This window comes from Xyrauchen texanus, chromosome 5 (genome assembly GCF_025860055.1).
Source record: "Xyrauchen texanus isolate HMW12.3.18 chromosome 5, RBS_HiC_50CHRs, whole genome shotgun sequence".
In the NCBI taxonomy this organism is placed as follows: Eukaryota; Metazoa; Chordata; class Actinopteri; order Cypriniformes; family Catostomidae; genus Xyrauchen; species Xyrauchen texanus.
The window spans coordinates 3,242,353-3,265,507 of NC_068280.1; the positions used below are offsets into that span (position 1 = coordinate 3,242,353).

Genomic DNA, 23,155 nt, shown 5'->3' on the forward strand with positions numbered 1-23,155 from the left:
CTGTTTGTCTGTCTGTATCTATATATATATGTCTGTCTGTCTGTGTATTAAATAATGGTTGTGTGTTTGTTTTAGAAAAACACAGTGAAAACACTTTTTGGAGGCGTCATCACAAACAACGTTGTTTCACTGGTAAGACAATGATTTATTCAACCCTGAAGCAATTGAGTGCATAAGTTTACACCCCCTCCCCCCTTTTGTCTCATGAGTTTTCTCAAAGCTTTCAGGATTTATATAAGATCATATTTTTATGATGTATTACTGCCCTTCAGAAGCCACATAACAGATGGTTAAATATATCAACAAAATTAAAACCGTTTACACAAATCATCCTTTTCAAAAGTTTATACCCCCTGGATTCTTAACATGGAAAAGTTTCTTAAGAACCGTGGGCAGCTTCACTGCTCAGGACAACGCAGGGACTTATACACAACTATCACAAAAGATAAAAACAGTCATTGATCATCAAGGAATAAACACACCATATTAAGAACAAAGGGGGTGTAAACTTTTGAACAGGATCAGGTAATTGTGTTGTGGAATCTCTTTTTTAAATAATAAATATCTTGCGGATTCTGCAAAGGCGATGCAAACCTATGCACTCAACTGCACGATTGTGAAAGAGACCTAGCAGATAGCGCATGTGCTGTAGACACGTTGAGCTTTGGTGCTCATGTAGGAGATGTAGGTTTGAGTCCGGCCTGCATCTCATTACACTTTCTCCAATAACTTCCTGTCTCTGAAATACGGTGTCAAAAAGCCAAATATAGGGTCACGAATGAGCAATTTCGTTGGTAAAAATGGCAGTGTGTGTGGATGTTTGATCTAGTGAATACACTGTATATGTACTGATTTGATTCTGCATGTTTTGTGTGTGTGTGTGTGTGTGTGTGTGTGTGTGTGTGTGTGTAGGACTGTGATCATGTGAGTCAGACCGCTGAGGAGTTCTACACAGTGAGGTGTCAGGTGGCAGACATGAAGAACATCTATGTGAGTCAAAAATAAACATTTCCTTCATGTTGCTCCAAACCCGTTTGACTTTCGTTCTCCAGTCTGCTCCTGTACATTCAATCGAAGTGACCAGGGGGCTGTTAAGCTCCAAAAAGGACCAAACAGCACCATCAAATTAGTTAATGTGACTCTTGCGCTATAGTCCAAGACTTCTGAAACCAAATGAAAGCTTTGTGTGAGGAACAGACTTGAATTTAAGACATCACCTCTCTCATTGTTGTCTCCTTTCTGTCTTTCAGGAGTCTCTGGATGAGGTCACTATTAAAGACACACTAGAGGGTGATAACATGTACACGTGCTCTCAGTGTGGGAAGAAAGTACGCGCTGAAAAACGGTACGATTCACTTTTTATGAGTCTGAAAACTGAAATATGTCCCTTATGTGACAGGGAAGCAAATATTTCATTCTTTGTCTCTGTTAGGGCGTGCTTTAAAAAGCTTCCGCGGATCTTGAGTTTTAACACCATGCGTTACACGTTCAACATGGTGACGATGATGAAGGAGAAAGTGAACACGCACTTTTCTTTCCCACTGAGACTCGACATGACGCCATACACGGAGGACTTCCTGATGGCCAAGGGAGACAGGAAGGAAGGTAGAACGGGATTCTTCGTGAATACGACTTCAAAAATGAAAAGAATTGAAATCGAAAATACAGTTTGTCTACTCCAGTCATCTAATCGTGACCACATTGGCAGGTTTCCGTGACGACAGTGATGCGAAGGTGGCGGAAAGTTACGAGTATGACCTCATCGGTGTGACGGTGCACACGGGCACAGCGGACGGAGGCCATTATTACAGCTTCATCAGGGATATAGTTAACCCACACGCTTACCGAAATAACAAATGGTGAATATTAACACTCATTTCTGACTTTTAGATGCATTTGATGTGATTTTATAGTGCTGATGTCATTTCCTGTTTGCAGGTACCTGTTTAACGATGCAGAGGTGAAGCCGTTTGATTCGGCTCAGCTGGCCTCCGAGTGTTTCGGTGGAGAGATGACCGTATGTATTTTATTTATCAGATCAAGTCATCCAATGCAGTTTGAGTTTTGTTGTTGACATTGAGAAATATGTGCACTTGTGTCTGTTTCAGACTAAAACGTATGATTCTGTCACGGACAAGTTCATGGATTTCTCCTTCGAGAAGGTTGGTGATATATATTTGTTCAACTATTTTTCGACTTGAAATACTCTCAAAAGCGAGTAACACGTGATTGTCCCTCTCTCAGACGCACAGTGCATACATGCTGTTTTACAAGAGAGTGGAAGTGGAGGAGGAAAATGGCAAAGACTTCAACTTTGACATTTCTCCGGACCTTCTGGAGGTAAACCTCACTCCATTTCATCCTTCAGACGTCACACTTGTTTTTCTGAGGATTAAACGGATGCGTCTCTTTGTCTCTCTCTCATAGTGGATCTGGCATGACAACATGCAGTTTCTCCAGGACAAGAACATCTTTGAACACACATATTTTGGGTGAGAGAATAATCTAGAACGTTTCACAGACTTTGATACTGTTGTTGAATATTTGAGGATTTCTTTCACAACTAATTTTCTTTTTGTCTCTTTCTTGTTTTTCTACTGTGTTTTGTTCTTTATTTTGTGTTTTCTTTGTTGTTGTCCTTTTTATTTTGTTTGTTCTGGTTTTTGTTTTTGCTTTGTTTCATGTTTTTTGTGTTTCCTTTGTTGTGCTTTTGTGATTTTTATCTTGTTTGTGTTCTGGATTTTGGTTTGTTTGTGCTTTGCTGTTTTTGTGTTCTTTATTTTTTTTTTCTTTTGTTTGCTTTTTGTTGATTTTTGTTTTTGTTTTGTATTTTTTTGTTGTTATCATTTTTCGTTTGCATTTTCTCTGTTTTGTTTGATTTTTATTCTTTGTTTTCGATTTTCTTTTGTTTTTTGTTTGCATTTACATTTGTTGATTTTTCTTTGTTTTGTTTTGTATTTTTTTGTTGTTGTTATTATCATTTTTCATTTGCATTTTATTGTTTTGCCTTTTCTCTTTATTTTGTTTGATTTTTTTTTTTCCTTTGTTTTCTGCTTTTTGTGTTGTTTTGTTTAATGTTTTTTGTGTTTTTGTTTGCATTTACATTTGTTGCTTTTTGTTTTATTTTAATTTTTTTCTGGGTTTTGTTTTTTTTGTGCTTTATTTTGTTTTATTGGTATTTTTGTTTGTGTTTTTGCTTTGCATTGTGCTTTTTGTTTTTGTTTGCTGTTTTTGTGTTCTTTATTTTTTATTTCTTTCTCGTTGTTTTTTCTTTGTGTTTTTCTTTGTTTGTTTTTTACTTTTTGTGTTGTTGCTTTTTGTGTATTTTTGTGTTTTGTTTGTGTTTTTGCTCTGTTTCGTTGTTTTGTTTCTCTAGTTTCATGTGGCAGCTGTGCAGTAGTATTCCCAGCACTTTACCTGATCCTAAATCTGTGTCTCTTATGACGGCTAAGGTGAGTCTGTTGACCTGAACGGCACTATCTGAGCAACACTACTGATCTGTCAACTGATGAAATATCAACTGAAAAGGGTTTACAGGTTCTTTGAGGAAAACATTTTGAGTTATTGTCCTGTGGAAAGACTGGTTCAGATTATCGCAGTAATTCTCCTAATGCTCTGTTTCTCTCACAGCTCAGCACATCGTTTGTTTTAGAGACTTTCATTCACTCCAAAGAAAAGGTGAGACGGTGTTTTTGTCTTTCACAGGTGACACTTTTTTGGTTTACTTGAGTTGTGTTGTTTTATCCTTCTTTGGTTGTTTAGTTGCTGTTCATTTTAAATCGTTAATATCTTTAGGGGGGTCTCGTTGATGATACGTTTGTATCTGACTTCATGGGCCAGAGTATGTGTTGTTCTAAGTAAATCTTTAATCATATTTCTCTAAGCCCACCATGCTGCAGTGGATCGAGCTGCTGACCAAACAATTCAACAACAGTCAATCCGCCTGCGAGGTAGCACACAGGCACAAACACTTTACATCGCAGTACTGTGTTTTCACAATAGTTTTGCCTGTGTTTAAATGTAACTTTGTATGTGTGTGTGTGTGATGGGATGTGTGCAGTGGTTTTTGGATCAGATGGCAGATGATAACTGGTGGCCCATGCAGATTCTAATCAAGTGTCCTAATCAGATTGTACGGCAGGTGAGTGTTTTACCTGCACGTGCACACAAACACGCATCATGAAGTGTGTTGTCTGACATGCTGCCGTGTTGTTTTAGATGTTCCAGAGGTTGTGTATTCATGTGATCCAGAGGCTCAGGCCAGTCCACGCTCACCTGTACCTGCAGCCTGGCATGGAGGACGGGTGTGTGATATTTTTGTGTAACGAATTTTGTAAGACAATAATTGCAAGTGTTTTGTTCAGTTAGTATGTAAAGCTGATCATCATTCATACAGTACAGAAATTAACTTTCTGTTGAGCTTGTTTCTGATGGTTGTCGTTTTACCTACAGCTCTGATGACATGGATGGGCCTGTGGAGGACATCGGCAGCCGCTCTTGTGTGACGCGGTTTGTCAAAACGCTGCTGTCAATTATGGAGCACGGAGTGAAGCCACACAGCAAACACCTGACCGAGTACTTTGCCTTCCTTTATGAGTTTGCCAAAATGGGTGAAGAGGAGGTACACATCACACATTTTATAACCACTCGTGTTTTGTATTGTAAGCATGTACAAATATATGCACGTGTTTTCTACTGTAGTCGAATATATACACAAATGTTTCTTCTCTTGGTCATCTTGTCCATACAGAGTCAGTTCCTCTTGTCACTTCAAGCCATTTCTATAATGGTGCATTTCTACATGGGCACTAAAGGACCTGAAAATGTGAGTGTATCAACAGACTACAACTTTTCTAGATATTTCCCTCAAATATCTCACATTGTGACATCATACTGTCACTCTGTGTCTCAGCCTCAGGTGGAGGTGTTGTCAGAGGAGGAGGAGGGAGAGGAGGATGAAGAGGAAGACATCCTGTCTTTGGCAGAGAAGTACCGGCCAGCCGCTCTGGAGAAGATGATCGCGCTCATAGCTCTGCTGGTAGAGCAGTCCAGATCTGAGAGGTGCATACACGCGCTCAAGTGTAACACTGTATTAATACACGCAAGTGTAAAATCTTTTGAAATAACTAGCATGAATAGCTTTTGTGATATGAGCGTCAGGTCATTAACCCATGTAATATCTTTATGACTGAGACTTCAATGGATGTTTTTTGTATCGTTGTGTGTATCTGCAGACACTTGACTCTGTCTCAGAGTGATATGGCAGCTCTGACCGGAGGAAAAGGCTTTCCCTTCCTGTTCCAGCACATCAGAGACAGCATCAATATCAGACAGACCTGCAATCTCATCTTCAGCCTCTGCAGATACAACAACCGCCTGGCAGAACATGTAAGTTAACTTGCTCATCTGATTGAGTCCATACCATAGACTTCTATTGTATTGAACTTCTGTTACACACACACGCGCACACACACATACACACACACACACACACACACACACACACACACGGATGCATTTTAAACTGTAATTTGTGATTTTTGGTTTTCTTCTGTTTGTATAGATTGTGTCTATGCTGTTCACCTCCATTGCTAAACTCACTCCAGAGGTAAGTAGTATTTATTTATTGGTTCTCTCTGTTACACACATGAGCTTATATTGTGTGTGTGTGTGTGTGTGTGTGTGTGTGTGTGTGTGTCTCTCCCAGGCAGCAAACCCGTTCTTCAAGCTGCTGACAATGCTGATGGAGTTTGCTGCTGGTCCTCCTGGAATGCCCTCATTTGCTTCCTACATCCTGCAGCGGATCTGGGAGGTAAATCAGCTCATATTCAATCTGAGACTCATATGACTGTTTCAGATATCTTCCGTCTGCAGCATGTTTTTTTTAGGCTCTCTTATTAAAGAGAACGTTCACCCAAAAATGAGCTTTCTGCCATTTATTTAACCTCATGTCATTCCAAACCTGTATGTCTTCCTACTGCAGAACACGAGAGGAGATCATTTAATGGCTGAATTCCATAAAATGGCATTAGACATACATTAATACAGCACCAAAAAAGGGTCATAAAAGTAGTCCATGCGTGTCCGTTTACATCCACATGCTGATAACCCCCAAAAATCAGCTTATTTAAAAATTCTGATAAAGCAAGGTTTATTCTTAAGCCATTTAAGCCCTTATCCCAATATACAAAAGATGTTTAATACTTTTACATAACCATATAGTTGTCATCTTATTAAGCATAATCGATGCAAGAGCATTTATGTAAACACGCACCATATATATAGTATACTCCAAGTCTTCTAAAGTCATACGGTTTTCCCTTTTCTCCCAATTTGGACTGTCCAAACGTGGTGGTGCGGTTACTCACCTCAATCTGGGTGGTGGAGGATGAGTCTCAGTTGCCTGCACTTCTGAGACCGTTAATCTGCACATCTGATCACGTGACTCCTTGTGCATGACGCCGCGGAGACTCACAGCATGTGGAGACTCATGCTACTCTCCACGATCCACACACAACTCACCACACGCCCCATTGAGAGCGAGAACCACTAATCACCACCACGAGGAGGTTACCCCATGTGACTCTACCCTCCCTAGCAACCGGGACAATTTGGTTGCTTAGGAGACCTGCCTGGAGTCACTCAGCACGCCCTGGATTCAAACTCGCGACTCCAGGTGTGCTAGTCAGCGTCAATGCTCGCTGAGATACACATGCCCCCTGAGATTTTTTTGGCTTTTAACATAAAGGCCGGCTTGCACTAAATTTGTGACGAATTTCCAAGGTGAACTGTCGACGAAAGTTCTGGAGCAAATAACATGTAAAACAATTTCACCCCTGTACAGTAGGCGGCACTGTTCTACAAACATTTATTCTTCTGCATTGACCTTTAAACATTCAGCTGTCAATGCATGAGATTAATATATTTAACGCTGTTAAGGCAGTTATTTACCTTATTTGGCGTAACTGTTGTTGACATGTTTTTGAGAAATATAGAATCTGTGATTTTTGTGCAAGTGAGATGAGTAAACCCCACTGTTGCATTCGTCCCGTGTCTTCTGTCTTCATATTTATGCATGTATTTTGCTGCGAGTATAATTCAAACAAACTCTCAAACCCAGCTTCTCTTTTATGGCTGGATAATACAACACAAGGTACATTGATATAAATACACGTGGAATAAAGTAAAACGAGTATAGCATAAAATATTATGCATAACATATAAAAACACATAATATAAAAGTCACAGCCACATGGACTTCATTTAATTATTGCATATTTGTATTGAATTCAGGGTTTCTTGTGCATGGTGAGAAAAAGAGCACCATTACAGGAAAACTGTGTATTATTGTAAAAGATCGCATGTAAAGTTGCTTTTTATGTCGTATTTTACTACAAGCTTAGTCCAAACTAATTGCCGAACCTCACTACTGTTTGTAATACAAGGAAAATGTAACGGCCACAGTAATATACGTATTAAATATGTACATTAACACCAGGTATATTATACAATATGAGGTATCACCACATTACATAAATATTTAAAAAAGCGGCAATGCTCATGTGCTACAGATGAAATATGTGCAAAAACGGATGTCATTTTTTGGTCTCTGTGTAAGGTGATCGAGTATAACCCGTCTCAGTGTCTGGACTGGTTGGCGGTGCAGACTCCTCGTAATAAACTGGCTCACAGCTGGGTTCTGCAGAACATGGAGAACTGGGTGGAGAGATTTCTGCTGGCACACAACTACCCTCGTGTCCGCACATGTAAGAACACACGATCTAAATGCATCTTTTTACTCATATATGTCAAGAAGAACAAACACACCATCTCTGTGCCTGGCTAGGAGAGAATACACACATATAGTTGCCCCCAAAATTTATTTGAAACACAAAGCCACATTTTAAAATGGATGAATGTAATTGCATTAGATAAAGTGTCTAATTCTGTCATGTTTCTCTCTCTTAGCTGCGGCGTATCTTCTGGTTTCTCTCATCCCAAGTAACTCGTTCCGTCAGATGTTTCGCTCCACGCGCTCTCTTCACATCCCAACGCGAGACCTCCCGCTGAGTCCTGACACAACTGTGGTTCTGCACCAGGTTTATAACCTGCTGCTGGGTCTGCTGGCCCGTGCCAAACTCTACGTGGACGTTCCCGTGCACGGGACCACCAAACTGGTGCAGTACTTCAGCTTCATGACCTACTGCCTCATCTCCAAAACGGAGAAGCTCATGTTCTCCAGCTATTTCATGGACCTCTGGAACCTCTTCCAGGTATTTTTATTAAGAGACTTAAAGTTGGAGTCATTTATATTGTCACTGGTGTTCCTTTAAGTATACCTCATTTATTTAAGAGCTCCGCTTTATTCTAAATGAAGAATAAATAACTATTAGAAGAGTAGATGATGGATCTCTTGGGTGTTTTGGAGAAGTTAAAGTACAGCTCTCAGTTGGCCTGTATGCTCTAGCTTGAAAAACAACAATCTTTTTCTGCGTATTATGATATACATTTCACAATATTTGGAAATGTCTCCAGAAATTATTAAAAAACGAGAGATTAAATTTTTTCAGAGGAACCGTCATTTGGACCAATTGTTGTCATAAACATTCAAAACGTTAATGCAAAAAGTCAAATATTGATATAAAAATTTAGTTTATAAGGCATGATTTCCACACAAGGAAGAATGACTCTTAAAATCCCCCAATTTAACAAGCAATGGGGCGGCTGTGGCTCAGGTGGTAGAGCGGGTCGGCTGCTAATTGGAGGGTTGGCGGTTCGATTCCCGGACCACACGACTCCACATGCCGAAGTGTCCTTGGGCAAGACACTGAACCCCAAGTTGCTCCCAATGGCAGGCTAGCACCTTGCATGGCAGCTCTGCTGTCATTGGTGTGTGAATGGGACACAGTGTACAGCGCTTTGGTAACAGCTAATGTTAAAAAATGCGCTAAATAAGTGCAGACCATTTTCACCTTTTTTACGGCAGATTTATTGTTGTCAACCTTTTTAAGGGATAAAGGATGGACGTTTTTGAGTAATTTTGTAATCGAGTACTTTAACCCCCCAAAAAACGACTAATTGATTACACGTAAATAAAAATGTACATTAAAATATAACAAGTATGACATGTTTGTAAAATGTCTGATAATCTTCGGAGTTTCTCGTACCGCTTCGCAGTTTCCTTCCAACATAAAAGTAGATCCTCGTCCGTTGGTTTGCATGACTCCATCAAGCACCTAATATCAATACTGTTGAACTGAACAAGAACCAAATTGTGTTGTTTTTAATAGTTGATTAGCTGGAGCAGGACGAGAGCATTTGAGCGTAACTTCAAACTTTTAAGCCTTGTTTTATTTTATCACCCTCAACCATTCTCTCTCTCTTTTCAGCCCAAGTTATCAGAGCCAGCGATCGCAACGAATCACAACAAACAGGCTCTTCTGTCGTTTTGGTATAACTTGTGTGTGGACTGCAGCGAGAATGTCCGTCTTATCGTTCAAAACCCCGTGGTCACTAAAAACATCGCTTTCAACTACATCCTGGCGGATCATGATGATCAGGAGGTGGTGCTGTTCAACCGCGGGATGCTGCCGGCATACTACGCAATCCTGCGCATGTGCTGCGAGCAGTCGCCTGCTTTCACCCGGCAGCTGGCATCTCACCAGAACATCCAGTGGGCATTCAAAAACCTCACACCCCATGCCAGCCAGTACCCAGGAGTGGGTACTCGTTTTATTTCTCCCTGTTACTTTATTGTTCTTTATTTTTGGTCTCGAATCCCTTTAACATTGAAAATCCCTGTCATGGTCCACAAATTGGTTGCTTAAAATGCAGATTTTATTTTGGTCTGTTTTACATAATGTTTATGCTTATTTAATATCTATTGCTAGAAAAATCAGTTTACACAGCATGGGCTTTATTCTCTCTCTCTCTCTCTCTCTCTCTCTCTGTCTCTCTCTCTGTGTCTCCAGGCGGTGGAGGAGTTGTTTAATCTGATGCAGTTGTTTGTGGCTCAGAGACCTGACATGAGAGAGGAAGAACTGGAGGACGTTAAACAGTTCAAGAAAACCACCATCAGCTGTTACCTTCGCTGTCTGGATGGGCGCTCTTGTTGGACCACACTCATCAGGTAAACACACACAAATACACACCTCACATTCTGGCTCTATTCTGGTATAGAACGCCCACTTTTAACAACCCAATCAATTGGATATCAAGTACGACCCTCCTTTTATTCTCGTTGATATGCCACAATACGTCAAGTGCCATTTCATGTCCTCTTAAAAGGGATAGTTCACCCCAAAAATAACAAGAAATCTCTCCCTCTGTCTCTCTGTCAGTGCCTTCCGTATACTGCTGGAGAATGATGAAGATCGACTGCTGGTGGTGTTTAACAGAGGCCTCATCCTCATGACTGAGGTATTCATACACACGCCGTCTCTTGTAATCAACTGTATATTGAACGTAATGCATGACTAAATATGTCTGTCCGCAGTCGTTCAACACCCTTCACATGATGTATCATGAGGCCACGGCGTGTCATGTGACAGGAGATCTAGTAGAACTGCTCTCCATCTTCCTGTCGGTTTTAAAGGCAACACGACCCTACCTGCAGCGTAAAGGTATGCATCTTTTACACAAAGGTTCTTTGTTAACTGTGATGCACTTTAACATCACATACTGATCAGCCAGATGGGCTGGTTTGAACTGATGAAGTCTACGGTAACTCAGATAACCACTCTGTACAAGCGGTGCGAAGAATATAATATTCTGAGATGCGGGTTGGCACTGTTTTGGCGGCTTGAGGGGGACAATATTTGGCAGGTGGTTTTAATGTTGTGGCTGTTCGCTGTATTATAAGGGCTTATCCATGCAAAATTAAGGTTCTGTTTGAAATTACAGTTACATGATTAGGGTTACCCTATTTAGGAAGCATACTACAAAAAGACTAAACTGTAAATTGTATCACACTAATGTCATGTTAGCATGTACAGTATAATGCTTGTGTCTTGTGGCTAAACTTTTGAAACAATGTGTATTTTAGCATTTGTGGACTGGCCCAATTCACTTCTATTTTGTGCGACATATTCTGTTGATTGAGCTTAAAGGGATAGTTCACCCAAAAATCATGTCATCCCAGTGTGTGACTTTCTTTATTTAGCTGAACACAAATGAAGATTTTAAGAAGAATATTTAAGCTCTGTAGGTCTTTACAATGCAAGTGAATGGTGACCAGAACTTTGAAGCTCCAAAAAGCACATAAATGTAGCATAAAAGTAATCCATAAGACTCCAGTGGTTTAATCCATGTCTTCAGACGTGATATGATAGGTGTAGGTGAGAAAAAGATCAATATTTATATCTCCACTGTGGACTGAGTTCTTCTGTTTTTTGCCAATACACATTCATTGTGCATATCGCCACCTACTGGGCTTGGAGGATGAAAAAAGGGAGGCATAAAGGAAAAGAATAAATAACTAATATTTGCACAACAGCCCAAAAGGTGGTGATATGCACGAAAAAAAAAAAGAAAAGATCTCTCGTTAACGCGTAAAGGAGGGCTGGTCGAAAGTGGAGATTTATAGTAAAAGAGGACTTGATTGATCTGTTTCTCACCCACATCTATCATATTGCTTCTGAAGACATGGATTAAACCACTGGAGTCTTATGGATTACTTTTATGCTACATTTATGTGCTTTATGGAGCTTCAAAGTTTTAGTCACCATTCACTTGCGTTGTATGGACCTACAGAACTGAAATATTCTTCTAAAAATCTTTGTGTTCAGCAGAAGAAAGTAAGTCATACACATCTGGGATAGCATGAGGGCGAGTAAATGATGTGAGAATTTTGGGGTGAATTATTCCTTTAAGATCTGTCAGATATTGCTTCATTGTGTCCTGGTTTAGAAACAGCGTTATACTTCAATTACTTGATCATATATGTGTGTGTAGATGTGAAGCAGGCTCTGATCCAGTGGCAAGAGAGGATTGATTTTGCTCACAAGCTGCTGACTCTGCTCAACTCTTACAGTCCACCAGAGCTACGCAACGCTTGTCTGGGTGAGTCGCTTCATATACAAACACAACACATTTTTCAAAAACTAAAGCTGTGCTTTAAAAGAAACTTCCATCTATTAAAAATGAATAGAGATGTTTGATGTGTGACTCTTCTCGTCCTCAGATGTGCTGAAGGAGCTGGTGCTGTTAAATCCTCATGACTTCCTGCACACACTCGTGCCCTTCCTGCAGCACAACCACTGCACCTATCACCATAGCAACATCCCCAGTGAGTCTGAAACCATAACACATACAGCCATAATGACCATCATCATGATATATAGTGATACGTGCCTGTTACAGTGTAACAAGCATTATTATTAGGGTCAAGCATTGTAAGTGCGGAGGACCTATTGTTTTCCTAAGGATTACTGTTAATATTCTTCTTTTCAAGGTTTCAGGGGATTTTGGGTCCCTTAACATGCTCAAAAACTCCTGAAAATTTGCACAAACGTCAGAATCATCGGTCATTAGAGTTTGGCAAAGGTTCACATGGGGGGGGGCTCTCTGCCGGCCCCTTGAAAATTTGATTTTTGGGAGGCTCTGTAGCACATGCCTTTTCACCTACAGTCACAAAACTTTGTACACATATAGATCTCATGAAGCTGGACAACTTTCACCCTCATAGTCATTGGCTCTGCCCAACAGGAAGTCGGCCATTTTGGATTGTTTGAAAATGGCATGCTCTGGAATATGAAATACTCCTCATAGGGAATTCATCTGACTAGCACCAAACATAGGCACCATCATGCCAAAACATTGAAGATGCTAAATTGCGAACAGATTTTTGTTGTCTCAAACGGTGTCTCCATGGAGGGCTGATCACATTGATGTATCTACTGTGGGTCACATTCATAGCGCCACCAACTCGCGGCAGGAAGTGTGGCCCTTAAAAAATCCATTTACGTTTACACAAATCGCTTCAACATTTTTGATGCATTGTTTTACTAAAGCCTCCAGGAGTAAATGGGCTCACGGTGCTTGGGCCTGTTTATTGCTGCTTGCAGCTATATTTATTATTATTATTATTTTGTTTTGTAGTGTCGTTCGGCCCGTATCTGCCCTGTAGAGAAAACATCAAACTGATGGGAGGAAAGAACAACATTCGCCCACCCAGACCTGAACTCAACATGTGCCTGCTGCCATCAATGGTGGAGACTAGTAAAGTGTGTATGACAGAGAATCATTCAGCTCAAATAAAAATAATTTTTCACAGTCCGCTGTAGTTCACCTGTGTCTTTGTGTTTCCTGTAGGGTAAAGATGAAGTGTATGACAGGATGTTGTTGGACTACTTCCTGTCGTATCATCAGTTTATTCACCTGCTCTGTCGAGTCGCCATCAACTGCGAGAAATTCACAGAGACCCTCGTCAAACTCAGTAAGAGCCCTTCACTTGCTTTGATCGTGTCTGTTTGGAGTGTGTGTGTGTGTGTGTGTGTGTGTGTGTGTGTGTGTGTGCGTGTGTGTTAATGATTTAGTCACGTGTGTACAGGTGTGTTGATCGCATATGAAGGACTTCCTCTGCACCTGGCTCTCTTTCCTAAACTATGGACAGAACTTGTTCAGTCTCAGGTATGATACTCTCTCATACACATAAATACTCTCTCTCTCTCTCACACACACACACACACACACACACACTCTCTTTAAGTCTACTCTCTCTTATTTGTCAGTGTGCGATGGCTCAGTCATGTGTGAAGCTGTTGTGTGAGGATCCGGCCTTTGGAGAGTACATGAAGTGTATCCTGATGGACGAGAGAACTTTCCTCAACAACAACATGGCTTACTCTTTCCTCACCTGCTTCTTGCACAAGGTAAATACACATAAATAGGGACAGACATTGATGAGCTACAGAAACACCAAAAAGCACCATGAAATATAATATATTCGCTTTATGAAGTCAAATAATGTCTTTATGAGGAACAGACCCAGATTTAAGTTATTCCCTAAACGTGCCAAATCTTTCAAATCTCTGCGAACTTTAAATGTAAAGACTTGAAAGCAGGTGTTGTATGCACTCCTTTTATGGTGCTGCTTTTATGATTTTCGGAGCTTGACAGTGTGTTCCCTCTCTGTAGGGGTTTTGGAACAACATGAGGATGAGTAAATGATGACAGAATTTTTCTTTTTGTGTGAAACTGTTCCTGTAAGCCTCTATTTTACTTTTAATTTATTTATTTTCATTTATTCTGCGTTTTTTGTTTCAGTTTAGTTTTTATTTTATTTTGGTTTTAGTATTTTATGGCTGACAAAGTAAAAGTAAAGTATCATTTGAAGTGTGAAATTTCTTGTGGCAATTGCTTAATGATTAATCGAGGCATGTAAAGGTTTTACATTTTATAATATACTGCGTATCCAAAGCTAAAATAAATTTGAGTTAATTCATCACATTATTTGTCTAGTTTTGCAGTTATGAAAATGTACTTAAGTTCAGATTTTGATTTTTCAGATTTTGTTTTATTTTTTTTTTCACAGGTAACAAAATATATCATTTTTTATAATTACGGAAAATGTTTTCGTTTAGTTTTCATTTTCATATTTATTTTTTATTTCCGTTAACACATTTTTTCATTTATATTTTGTTATAGTTTATTTTTATTTCGATTCACAAAAATGTTTTTAGTTTTTATTTTATATAACGAAAATGTGTTAATTTTTTATTTTTCATTTTCGTTTTTATTTTAGTTAATGAAAATTGTCTTGTTTTTATTTTATTTAAGTTCACAAAGTGTTTTTAGTTTCATTTAAATTTAAATTTACGGAAATGTTTTTTTTTAACTAAAAGGATACAATTTTAGTTCTTTATTTTTAATATCAGTAAATAATTTTTTTTATTTTTTTTCGTTTAGTTTTTTATTTTAGTTAACTAAAATGTTTTTTAGTTTAGTTCTTTATTTTTATTTCAGTTAACAAAAATATTTTCATTGTTTTCTTTTTGTTTTTTATTTACATTTCAGTGCAGGAAAATTATTTCGTTTTAGTTTTTGTTTTGGCTTTCATCAACGATAATAACTCTGATGTGTTTGTGTGTTTAGGTGCAGGTGCAAGTGTTATCAGGGCAGAGCTGTTCGAATCTCATCAATGTCTTAGTGACCAACCTATTGAACGAGTACCACAGTCTGCAGCCTGAACTGACCAATCAGAGAGCAGAGATCAGCAAGACCAGCAGCCTCCTTAATGCAGTCAGTACAGTTCCTCCTGACATCATGTCCACACTCCAGCTATCCATCACACTTTATTTAACTCTTTGTTTCTCTCTGTGTTACAGGATCTGCGGGCGCTGGTGCTGATAATGTCAGTTTACCCTCCTCAGCAGTTAGACCCGGCTTTAGGTCCGGCTTTACAGGAGCTGCTGTCTAAATGCAGACTGTGTCTGCAGCATCGCACCACATTAGAGATTGAGGCCAAGGAATGCAAGGTCAAAGGTATCAATACATGCACACTCACACACACACACACACACACACTTATAAATGCTAACCTCACTGTGGTTTATTTATTATAAAATGACAGTTCTGGCTCTTCTGTCTGATTGGACGAGCATTAGTAATATTTCTCTGTGTCTCTCTAAGTGGAAGAGGAGGGCGTCACTCCAGTGAAGCGCAGGCGAGTGAGCAGCAGTGCTGAAGATCGGCCAGCAGAGGGCAGCAGCAGCAGCACCGTTTGCACTCCCTCTACCTCCTCATTGGCTCCCTGCTCGGAGCAGAAGGCGGAGCCGGGGGAGGCGTTAACGCCCACCAGCACTTCAGACACTGAAACCCGAGACTCCTCCCTCATCGACCCGGGAACAGAAAATGACCCACCCTCTCCCGACAGTGAGACGCTCGAGGAGAAGAAAATGGAGGCTTCGTCGTCGTCTTCATCATCTTCATCATCGTCGTCGTCCTCCCTTCCTGAAGCATTTAGTCGGACAGACGAAGCTCCGCCCCAGATAGCAGGAAGAGAGGTGGAGGAAGAGGAAGATAGAAGGAAGGAACCACATGAGCAAGAAGTAGAGCCAGAAAGAGAGGAAGTCCCCTCCACTTCCTCCGCTGACCCAGCACTTCTACTCTCCAGCCTGCCGGATGCAGCCGAGGGGCGGAGCTCCTCACTCCAGGAGGCGGAGTCATACAGCCACGCCCTCTCACAGGGCGTTTTAAATCCAGCAGGGCAGCAACAGGATACTTTGGAAATGCTCTGTCGCACAGTCGAGGCCACGATCGCAGTGGTTGCCAAACTTTCAAATGGAAAAGGAGGGTCACACCCTTCGCCTTTGTGACATTACATTCGTGTCCCTCCTTTTTCTAATTCTCTTTCCGTTTGCCATGCTTTTCAGTTTTGTCTTTTGACATTCGAATCTGGTTTATTCATATTTTTACTTTCCACCCTTTGTAGCTCGCATCATCTTTTTTGCGTTCCGGATACGAGTGGTTACCGTTGTAACAGACATTTCCGTGCTCTGGGGAAATCCAAATAGCGCAAAAGAAAGCAAAACAAACAATATCAGCTAATGCGTATTTTTCGCAAATGGCAATTTCTTTCGTTTTTTTTTTTTTAAACCGTGATTTTGTTTGGTTCGTTTGTTATTGAAGTGGTTTGTTTTCAAAGCTGCAGTGAAACAGGGAAAAGGTTTACAACGTTTTAGTCCCGTCAGTGCAAAGTTGAATTTGCGTTTTTATTCACGAGTATTATTATGATTGTCTTCTGTGCCAGTTTTGTACTTACAGGTGCAAGGCTGAAAATGGTCTTGCTGTGTTTTGTTTCTCTGTGGTGGATATCAAAAACTATGTTTACTTGTACATTGAAAAGAAGAACAAACCACAAGAACCTTGATTCTGTAAAGAATCTTCTAGTTGTTGCCTGGCTTTGTAAATGAGATGGTCACACACACACACACATATATATATATATATATATATATGTGTGTGTGTGTGGTGTGATTTTAAGGTATATGTATACAGTATATATCCATTGAAGCGCAGTATACTGTATATATAAATCTGCTGTATATATATGTTGTGTGTATAGAAACTTAATGGTGCTTTTTTTCAGGCTTGTAACATTTGTGGCCTGAATATTGCACATTTGTTGGAACAGCTCTATTTTATTTACCGAAATACATTCCATAATCTATTGGATGTCATTCTTGCATTCTCTGTATTTGATTTTTCTCTGTCTTTCTGTTTTGATTTTGTTTTAATATAGGATATAACTTAATAAAATTTTAATATGATTTAATTATGAACAGAGTCAAAAAACCAGGCGTGATTGTTTTTATTTTATTGATTTATTTGTGGCCCAAGGAATGCAATACAAGCTCAGTGCATACTGTGTAGAATAGAATGCATACATATGTGAAGCAGTATACTGTAAATGCAATGATAAAGATTTATAAAATAACTTGCATTGTCACATGACCTTATTACGATTAATTCAAACAGAAATATAAAAAAAACATAATTTTTTAGGTATGCATAGATATAATAATTTTTGGCTGTAACAGAAGTATTCAGATCCTTAACTCGGTACTTAGTTTGAGCACCTTTGGCAGCGATTACAGCCTCAAGTCTTTTTGGGTATGATGCGACAAGCTTTGCACACCTGGATTTGGGGATTTTCTGCCCTTCTTTTCTGCAGATCCTCTCCAGCTCTGTCAGGTTGGACGGGGACCGTCGGAGGACAGCCATTGTCGGGTCTCTTCAGAGATGTTCGATTGCGTTCAAGTCCAGGCTCTGGCTGGGCCACACAAGGACATTCACAGAGTTGTCCCGTAGCCACACTTGCATAGTCTTCTCTGTGTGCTTAGGGTCATTGTCTTGTTGGAAGGTGAACCCTCGGACCAGTCTGAGATCCTTAGTGCTCTGGACCAGGTTTTCATTAAGGATATCTCTGTATTTTGCTGCATTGAGCTTCAACCCTGACCAGTCCCCACCGATGAAAAACTCCCCACAGCCTGATGCTACCACCACCGTTATTCACCGTTGGGATGATATTGTGCAGATGATGAGCGATGCCTGGTTTCGTCCAGACATGATGCTTGGAATTGAGGCCAAACAGTTCAATATGATCATCAGGTTCTTGGTTACCTCTCTTACCCTTTAAGCAGCTTGTAAAATATCAGAAAATGATGTCAAGCCTTTAGACAATTAGCCTATTATTAGCAATTAGAACAACAGCAAAGGACCTTGTAAAGATGCTGGAGGAAACAGGTAGATAAGTATATATCTACAGTAAAACTAACCCTATATCGACATAATTTGAAAGGCTGTTCCGCAAGGAAGAAGTCACTGCTCCAAAACCACGATTAAAAAGCCAGACTACAGTTTTCAAGTGCACATGAAGACAAAGATCTTACTTTCTGGAGAAATGTCATGAGAGCGTGAATTCTAAGCGCAATTGACACTTTTGGTCCCTAAATCCAAATCCTGCCCCACTTTTTACATGCATATAAAAGGAGTGCGTCACTGTCATTTGAATGAGTCATTCAAAAAGGATACAGTTAATGCACAAAATAATTTAAGTCCATAATTGTCATTGCATACAGTCCATTTACCCTACCAACTTCTAATGAATGGGCTGTCTTTCTGGTGCTTGAGGAAAATTACTACAGTTTACTGGTGTGTGCATGCAGTGAGGAGGCAGACGAAAAGGATTAACTTCCTTTTTTGAACGTTTATTCTGAACTCAAGCATCAAACAAAAACCCGGATTAGAAGGAGTGCCGGAACACAGCAAAACAGGTCTCTCACTTCCCCTCCCTTTTTCTTCCTCTCCCCTCTTACCACCTCTTCTCCAAGGCACCCCTCCCCCCAACAAAATAGGAATGTGATATTGTGAGTGATGTCTGCCTGGTGTAATGAAATGTGTGTGGTTGGGTTGCTAAAGTGCTGGTGAAGAACATCAGAATTAAATTGCTCTTGACCCAGTCCATTAGTGCTTTGTGCACGCAATTGCGCAAACCCATTTGCGCATAGACACAGTGTGTGCTTGCACAAAATCCAACAACTTCACGGCCATGCCCACAGACTTTGCACTTATGACTTATGGCATAATGCTGCATTTAGCGTTAGCGCTCTTAAAATAGGACCCCAATTGCACTACAATTTTCCTAAAATAATAAATCCATTACTGTGCTTTGGTTTAGGCAAATTTCTCATTCATAGCCATAGAACTCATAGACTTTATGGAGTTCTCCATTATGTTTCATTTATTTCATTGCATTTATGGACTTGTTACTATATCTACTAAAATTCATTTGGAGAAATAAAAATAGATACAAATGAGTCAATTGCTATAAAAATAATTAAGTTAATTGAAGTTGCTCTTGCAGAACATTTTGATACCAGTCTTTATTCATGACAGTGTTTTTGGGCAGGATTGTGAGCGAGCCCACTCCCTGTGATGAAGAGCAACCCCACACATGGATGGTCTCAGGATGCTTCACTGTTGGCACGACACAGGACTCATGGTAGTGTTCACCTTTTCTTCTCCAGACTCTCGAATTTCCAGATGTCCCAAACAGTCGGAAGGGGGCTTCTTCAGAGAAAATAACTGCACCAGTCTTCCTTGTACTTCCTGCAGAATTTCAGTCTGTCCTTGATGTTTTTCTTGGAGAGAAGTGGCTTCTTTGCTGCCCTTCTTGACACCAGGTCATTGCCCAAAAGTCTTCGCCTCACTGTGTGTGCAGATGCACTCACACCAACCTGCTGCCAATATTGAGCTCTGCACTGGTGGTGACACGATTCTGTAGCTGACTCCTCAGGAGGAGATGGTCCTGGTACTTGCTGGACACTCTGGGACGTCCTGAAGCCTTCTTCACTGCAGTTGAACCTCTCTTCTTGAAGTTCTTGGTGATCCGGTAAATGGGTCTTTCAGGTGCAATATTCTTTGCAGCAATTTCCTTGCATGTGAGGCCATTTTGATGCAAAGCAATGATGGCTGCACGTCTTTCTTTAGAGGTAAACATTTCGAACATAAGAACACAATGAATGGAAGCACCTCTTCCCTCCTTTTAACTTGTCATGGGACTGGGTTGGACTTGAGCAAAAGTCTCCATTTAATCTCATTATTACTGTTTAAAATGTGTGTATTACCCTTTAAAAACATGTTTAGTGTGATCGGTAGTCTGTTGGCAGGATTTAACATTTCATTTTGCCACATAGTTTGCCAGCGAATCAGCAAATTAATGAATTATTAAAAATTTCAATGCTGTGTCTGAACGTCTATTCCTTTTGCATCAGGCCTGTAGGGTGCTCCAGGAAACTTAGTCATGTTAATCTGCTTCCTGTTTGTTGTTGTTTCCCCATCTTGACCTGCAGAAACACACCTTAATAAATGTCTGTAGGTAATCTTCATGGCTGTTGATATCAGTATGTTTTCAAACTTCTTTGACAGCACACGTTCATCACCCAAACGTCTATTTAATGTGTGTGTTTACATCTGGAAGATGTATTTCTTTGTGTTGTTCGCTCATCTACAATACATCACAGATGTCAATAAGACATTCAGCAGTTGACTTTGAGACATTTATGATTTAGATTGTGATCCTTGTCAGGCTAAGGACCCCTTGTTGAGTAAAGAGACCAGGCAGCCCATGGTACATAATGCATTATACAGTGAGGAAAATAAGTATTTGAACATCTTGCTATTTTGCAAGTTCTCCCACTTAGAAATCATGGAGGGGTCTGAAATTGTCATCGTAGGTGCATGTCCACTGTGAGAGACATAATCTAAAAAAAAAAATCCAGAAATCACAATGTATGATTTTTTAACTATTTATTTGTATGATACAGCTGCAAATAAGTATTTGAACACCTGTCTATCAGCTAGAATTCTGACCCTCAAAGACCTGTTAGTCTGCCTTTAAAATGTCCACCTCCACTCCATTTATTATCCTAAATTAGATGCACCTGTTTGAGGTCGTTAGCTGCATAAAGACACCTGTCCACCCCATACAATCAGTAAGAATCCAACTACTAACATGGCCAAGACCAAAGAGCTGTCCAAAGACACTAGAGACAAAATTGTACACCTCCACAAGGCTGGAAAGGGCTACGGGGAAATTGCGAAGCAGCTTGGTGAAAAAAGGTCCACTGTTGGAGCAATCATTAGAAAATGGAAGAAGCTAAACATGACTGTCAATCTCCCTCGGACTGGGGCTCCATGCAAGATCTCACCTCGTGGGGTCTCAATGATCCTAAGAAAGGTGAGAAATCAGCCCAGAACTACACGGGAGGAGCTGGTCAATGACCTGAAAAGAGCTGGGACCACCGTTTCCAAGGTTACTGTTGGTAATACACGTCATGGTTTGAAATCATGCATGGCACGGAAGGTTCCCCTGCTTAAACCAGCACATGTCAAGGCCCGTCTTAAGTTTGCCAATGACCATTTGGATGATCCAGAGGAGTCATGGGAGAAAGTCATGTGGTCAGATGAGACCAAAATAGAACTTTTTGGTCATAATTCCACTAACCGTGTTTGGAGGAAGAAGAATGATGAGTACCATCCCAAGAACACCATCCCTACTGTGAAGCAGGGGGGTGGTAGCATCATGCTTTGGGGGTGTTTTTCTGCACATGGGACAGGGCGACTGCACTGTATTAAGGAGAGGATGACCGGGGCCATGTATTGCGAGATTTTGGGGAACAACCTCCTTCCCTCAGTTAGAGCATTGAAGATGGGTCGAGGCTGGGTCTTCCAACATGACAATGACCCGAAGCACACAGCCAGGATATCAAGGTTCTGGCGTGGCCTAGCCAGTCTCCAGACCTAAACCCAATAGAGAATCTTTGGAGGGAGCTCAAACTCCGTGTTTCTCAGCGACAGCCCAGAAACCTGACTGATCTAGAGAAGATCTGTGTGGAGGAGTGGGCCAAAATCCCTCCTGCAGTGTGTGCAAACCTGGTGAAAAACTACAGGAAACGTTTGACCTCTTTAATTGCAAACAAAGGCTACTGTACCAAATATTAACATTGATTTTCTCAGGTGTTCAAATACTTATTTTCCTCACTGTATATTGTATATTGTTGCATTTTAAACCTGGCTTTTAGACTAATATATCTAAATACTTTAGGATGGTTTCATGGCAAAGCCATTAAAATAATCATCACTGATTATTATTTTATAACCAAATGCTTGAAAAAAACTAAACAAAACTATCCTTTTGGAATTAACTATGTGTGGAGTTCATTATGATAAAATTGCGGTTTATATTTTCATGCTTCTGGAAGGCCCACGGCGTGGGGTCTCGGAGCCGATGGGAGCCCGGCCTCAGGGGCCTGAAGAGGAGGGTGGACCTGCATATCTCCGCCAGTAGGAGACAGGTGTCCAACAGTCCTGTAGCCCTGAGTCGCACTGGAGAATTGAACTGGAGAAGTGGGAGTCATCTCTGCTTATTTAGCTTCAAACACCATGTTTTGTTAATTTGCTTTGTGGTCATCTATATGCTAGTCCATCCAAAAAAAGGTGATATTTCCATTTAAAATGTAAAGACTTTCTATTTCAGGAAAACAAACCCAAATTATTTATGAGTAAAGTAATCAGGTTAATTCACAAATGCAGTTTTCAGTTCTTTCTAGTCTTCTTTTTTTAATGATTATGAAGCAAATCAGAATATGCAAATGCTGTCTTCAACAAGTCGCATGATTGGACATCATTCATGTTTGTGTACACGCTAATGATTAACATGTAGAGTGATAGGATTGTTCAAATTTAAGGTCGACCAAATTGATACTAATAACTTCGGTGTTAGAGGAAAGCTGATAACTGATTAATCGGCCGATTAGTTTTAAAAATTAATACATATTGTTAAAATATGGATAAAATATGGATGTTAAAGTCCATTATTTCCTTACTGAGACAGGCATAGACAAAATATTATTCATCAATGCTACATTTTTCAATATAAACCTTTTAAATAATAACTGAGTGCATCTTTAACTTATAAATGATACATTTTGCTCATTGAGAAATTAGACTTTCCCTGAGGCCTACAATGTTTGCAGTTGTTTTAAAACTGTGCCAGCAATACAGCACAACATACAAACAACACCTTTAAAATGTATATACAAACGTGTTACAACTTCCTCCAAAGCATGTGGAATTAAACCACAGACAAGGG

The 23,155-nt window shown here is 40.1% G+C and overlaps 1 protein-coding gene across 1 annotated transcript in view; it reads left to right on the forward strand.

Annotated features, from left to right (window-relative positions):
- The window catches only part of LOC127643617 (ubiquitin carboxyl-terminal hydrolase 34-like), a 55,484-nt gene extending 38,075 nt beyond the window's left edge, over window positions 1-17,409 (forward strand). Inside the window, exons 43-77 of the mRNA XM_052126409.1 lie at window positions 76-132; window positions 913-990; window positions 1,251-1,345; window positions 1,433-1,605; window positions 1,709-1,859; window positions 1,939-2,017; window positions 2,109-2,162; window positions 2,245-2,340; window positions 2,428-2,492; window positions 3,377-3,452; window positions 3,631-3,678; window positions 3,885-3,950; window positions 4,061-4,141; window positions 4,219-4,304; window positions 4,453-4,621; window positions 4,751-4,825; window positions 4,913-5,061; window positions 5,235-5,388; window positions 5,564-5,608; window positions 5,708-5,812; window positions 7,619-7,766; window positions 7,969-8,273; window positions 9,390-9,719; window positions 9,972-10,129; window positions 10,341-10,419; window positions 10,496-10,622; window positions 11,953-12,060; window positions 12,182-12,286; window positions 13,099-13,223; window positions 13,312-13,435; window positions 13,550-13,629; window positions 13,731-13,871; window positions 15,094-15,240; window positions 15,327-15,483; window positions 15,631-17,409. Coding sequence (XP_051982369.1) covers window positions 76-132; window positions 913-990; window positions 1,251-1,345; window positions 1,433-1,605; window positions 1,709-1,859; window positions 1,939-2,017; window positions 2,109-2,162; window positions 2,245-2,340; window positions 2,428-2,492; window positions 3,377-3,452; window positions 3,631-3,678; window positions 3,885-3,950; window positions 4,061-4,141; window positions 4,219-4,304; window positions 4,453-4,621; window positions 4,751-4,825; window positions 4,913-5,061; window positions 5,235-5,388; window positions 5,564-5,608; window positions 5,708-5,812; window positions 7,619-7,766; window positions 7,969-8,273; window positions 9,390-9,719; window positions 9,972-10,129; window positions 10,341-10,419; window positions 10,496-10,622; window positions 11,953-12,060; window positions 12,182-12,286; window positions 13,099-13,223; window positions 13,312-13,435; window positions 13,550-13,629; window positions 13,731-13,871; window positions 15,094-15,240; window positions 15,327-15,483; window positions 15,631-16,316 — 4,722 coding nt within the window. The 3' untranslated portion in view covers window positions 16,317-17,409. The remainder of the gene's footprint in view (window positions 1-75; window positions 133-912; window positions 991-1,250; window positions 1,346-1,432; window positions 1,606-1,708; window positions 1,860-1,938; window positions 2,018-2,108; window positions 2,163-2,244; window positions 2,341-2,427; window positions 2,493-3,376; window positions 3,453-3,630; window positions 3,679-3,884; window positions 3,951-4,060; window positions 4,142-4,218; window positions 4,305-4,452; window positions 4,622-4,750; window positions 4,826-4,912; window positions 5,062-5,234; window positions 5,389-5,563; window positions 5,609-5,707; window positions 5,813-7,618; window positions 7,767-7,968; window positions 8,274-9,389; window positions 9,720-9,971; window positions 10,130-10,340; window positions 10,420-10,495; window positions 10,623-11,952; window positions 12,061-12,181; window positions 12,287-13,098; window positions 13,224-13,311; window positions 13,436-13,549; window positions 13,630-13,730; window positions 13,872-15,093; window positions 15,241-15,326; window positions 15,484-15,630) is intronic.
- The last annotated feature ends 5,746 nt before the right edge of the window (window positions 17,410-23,155 follow it).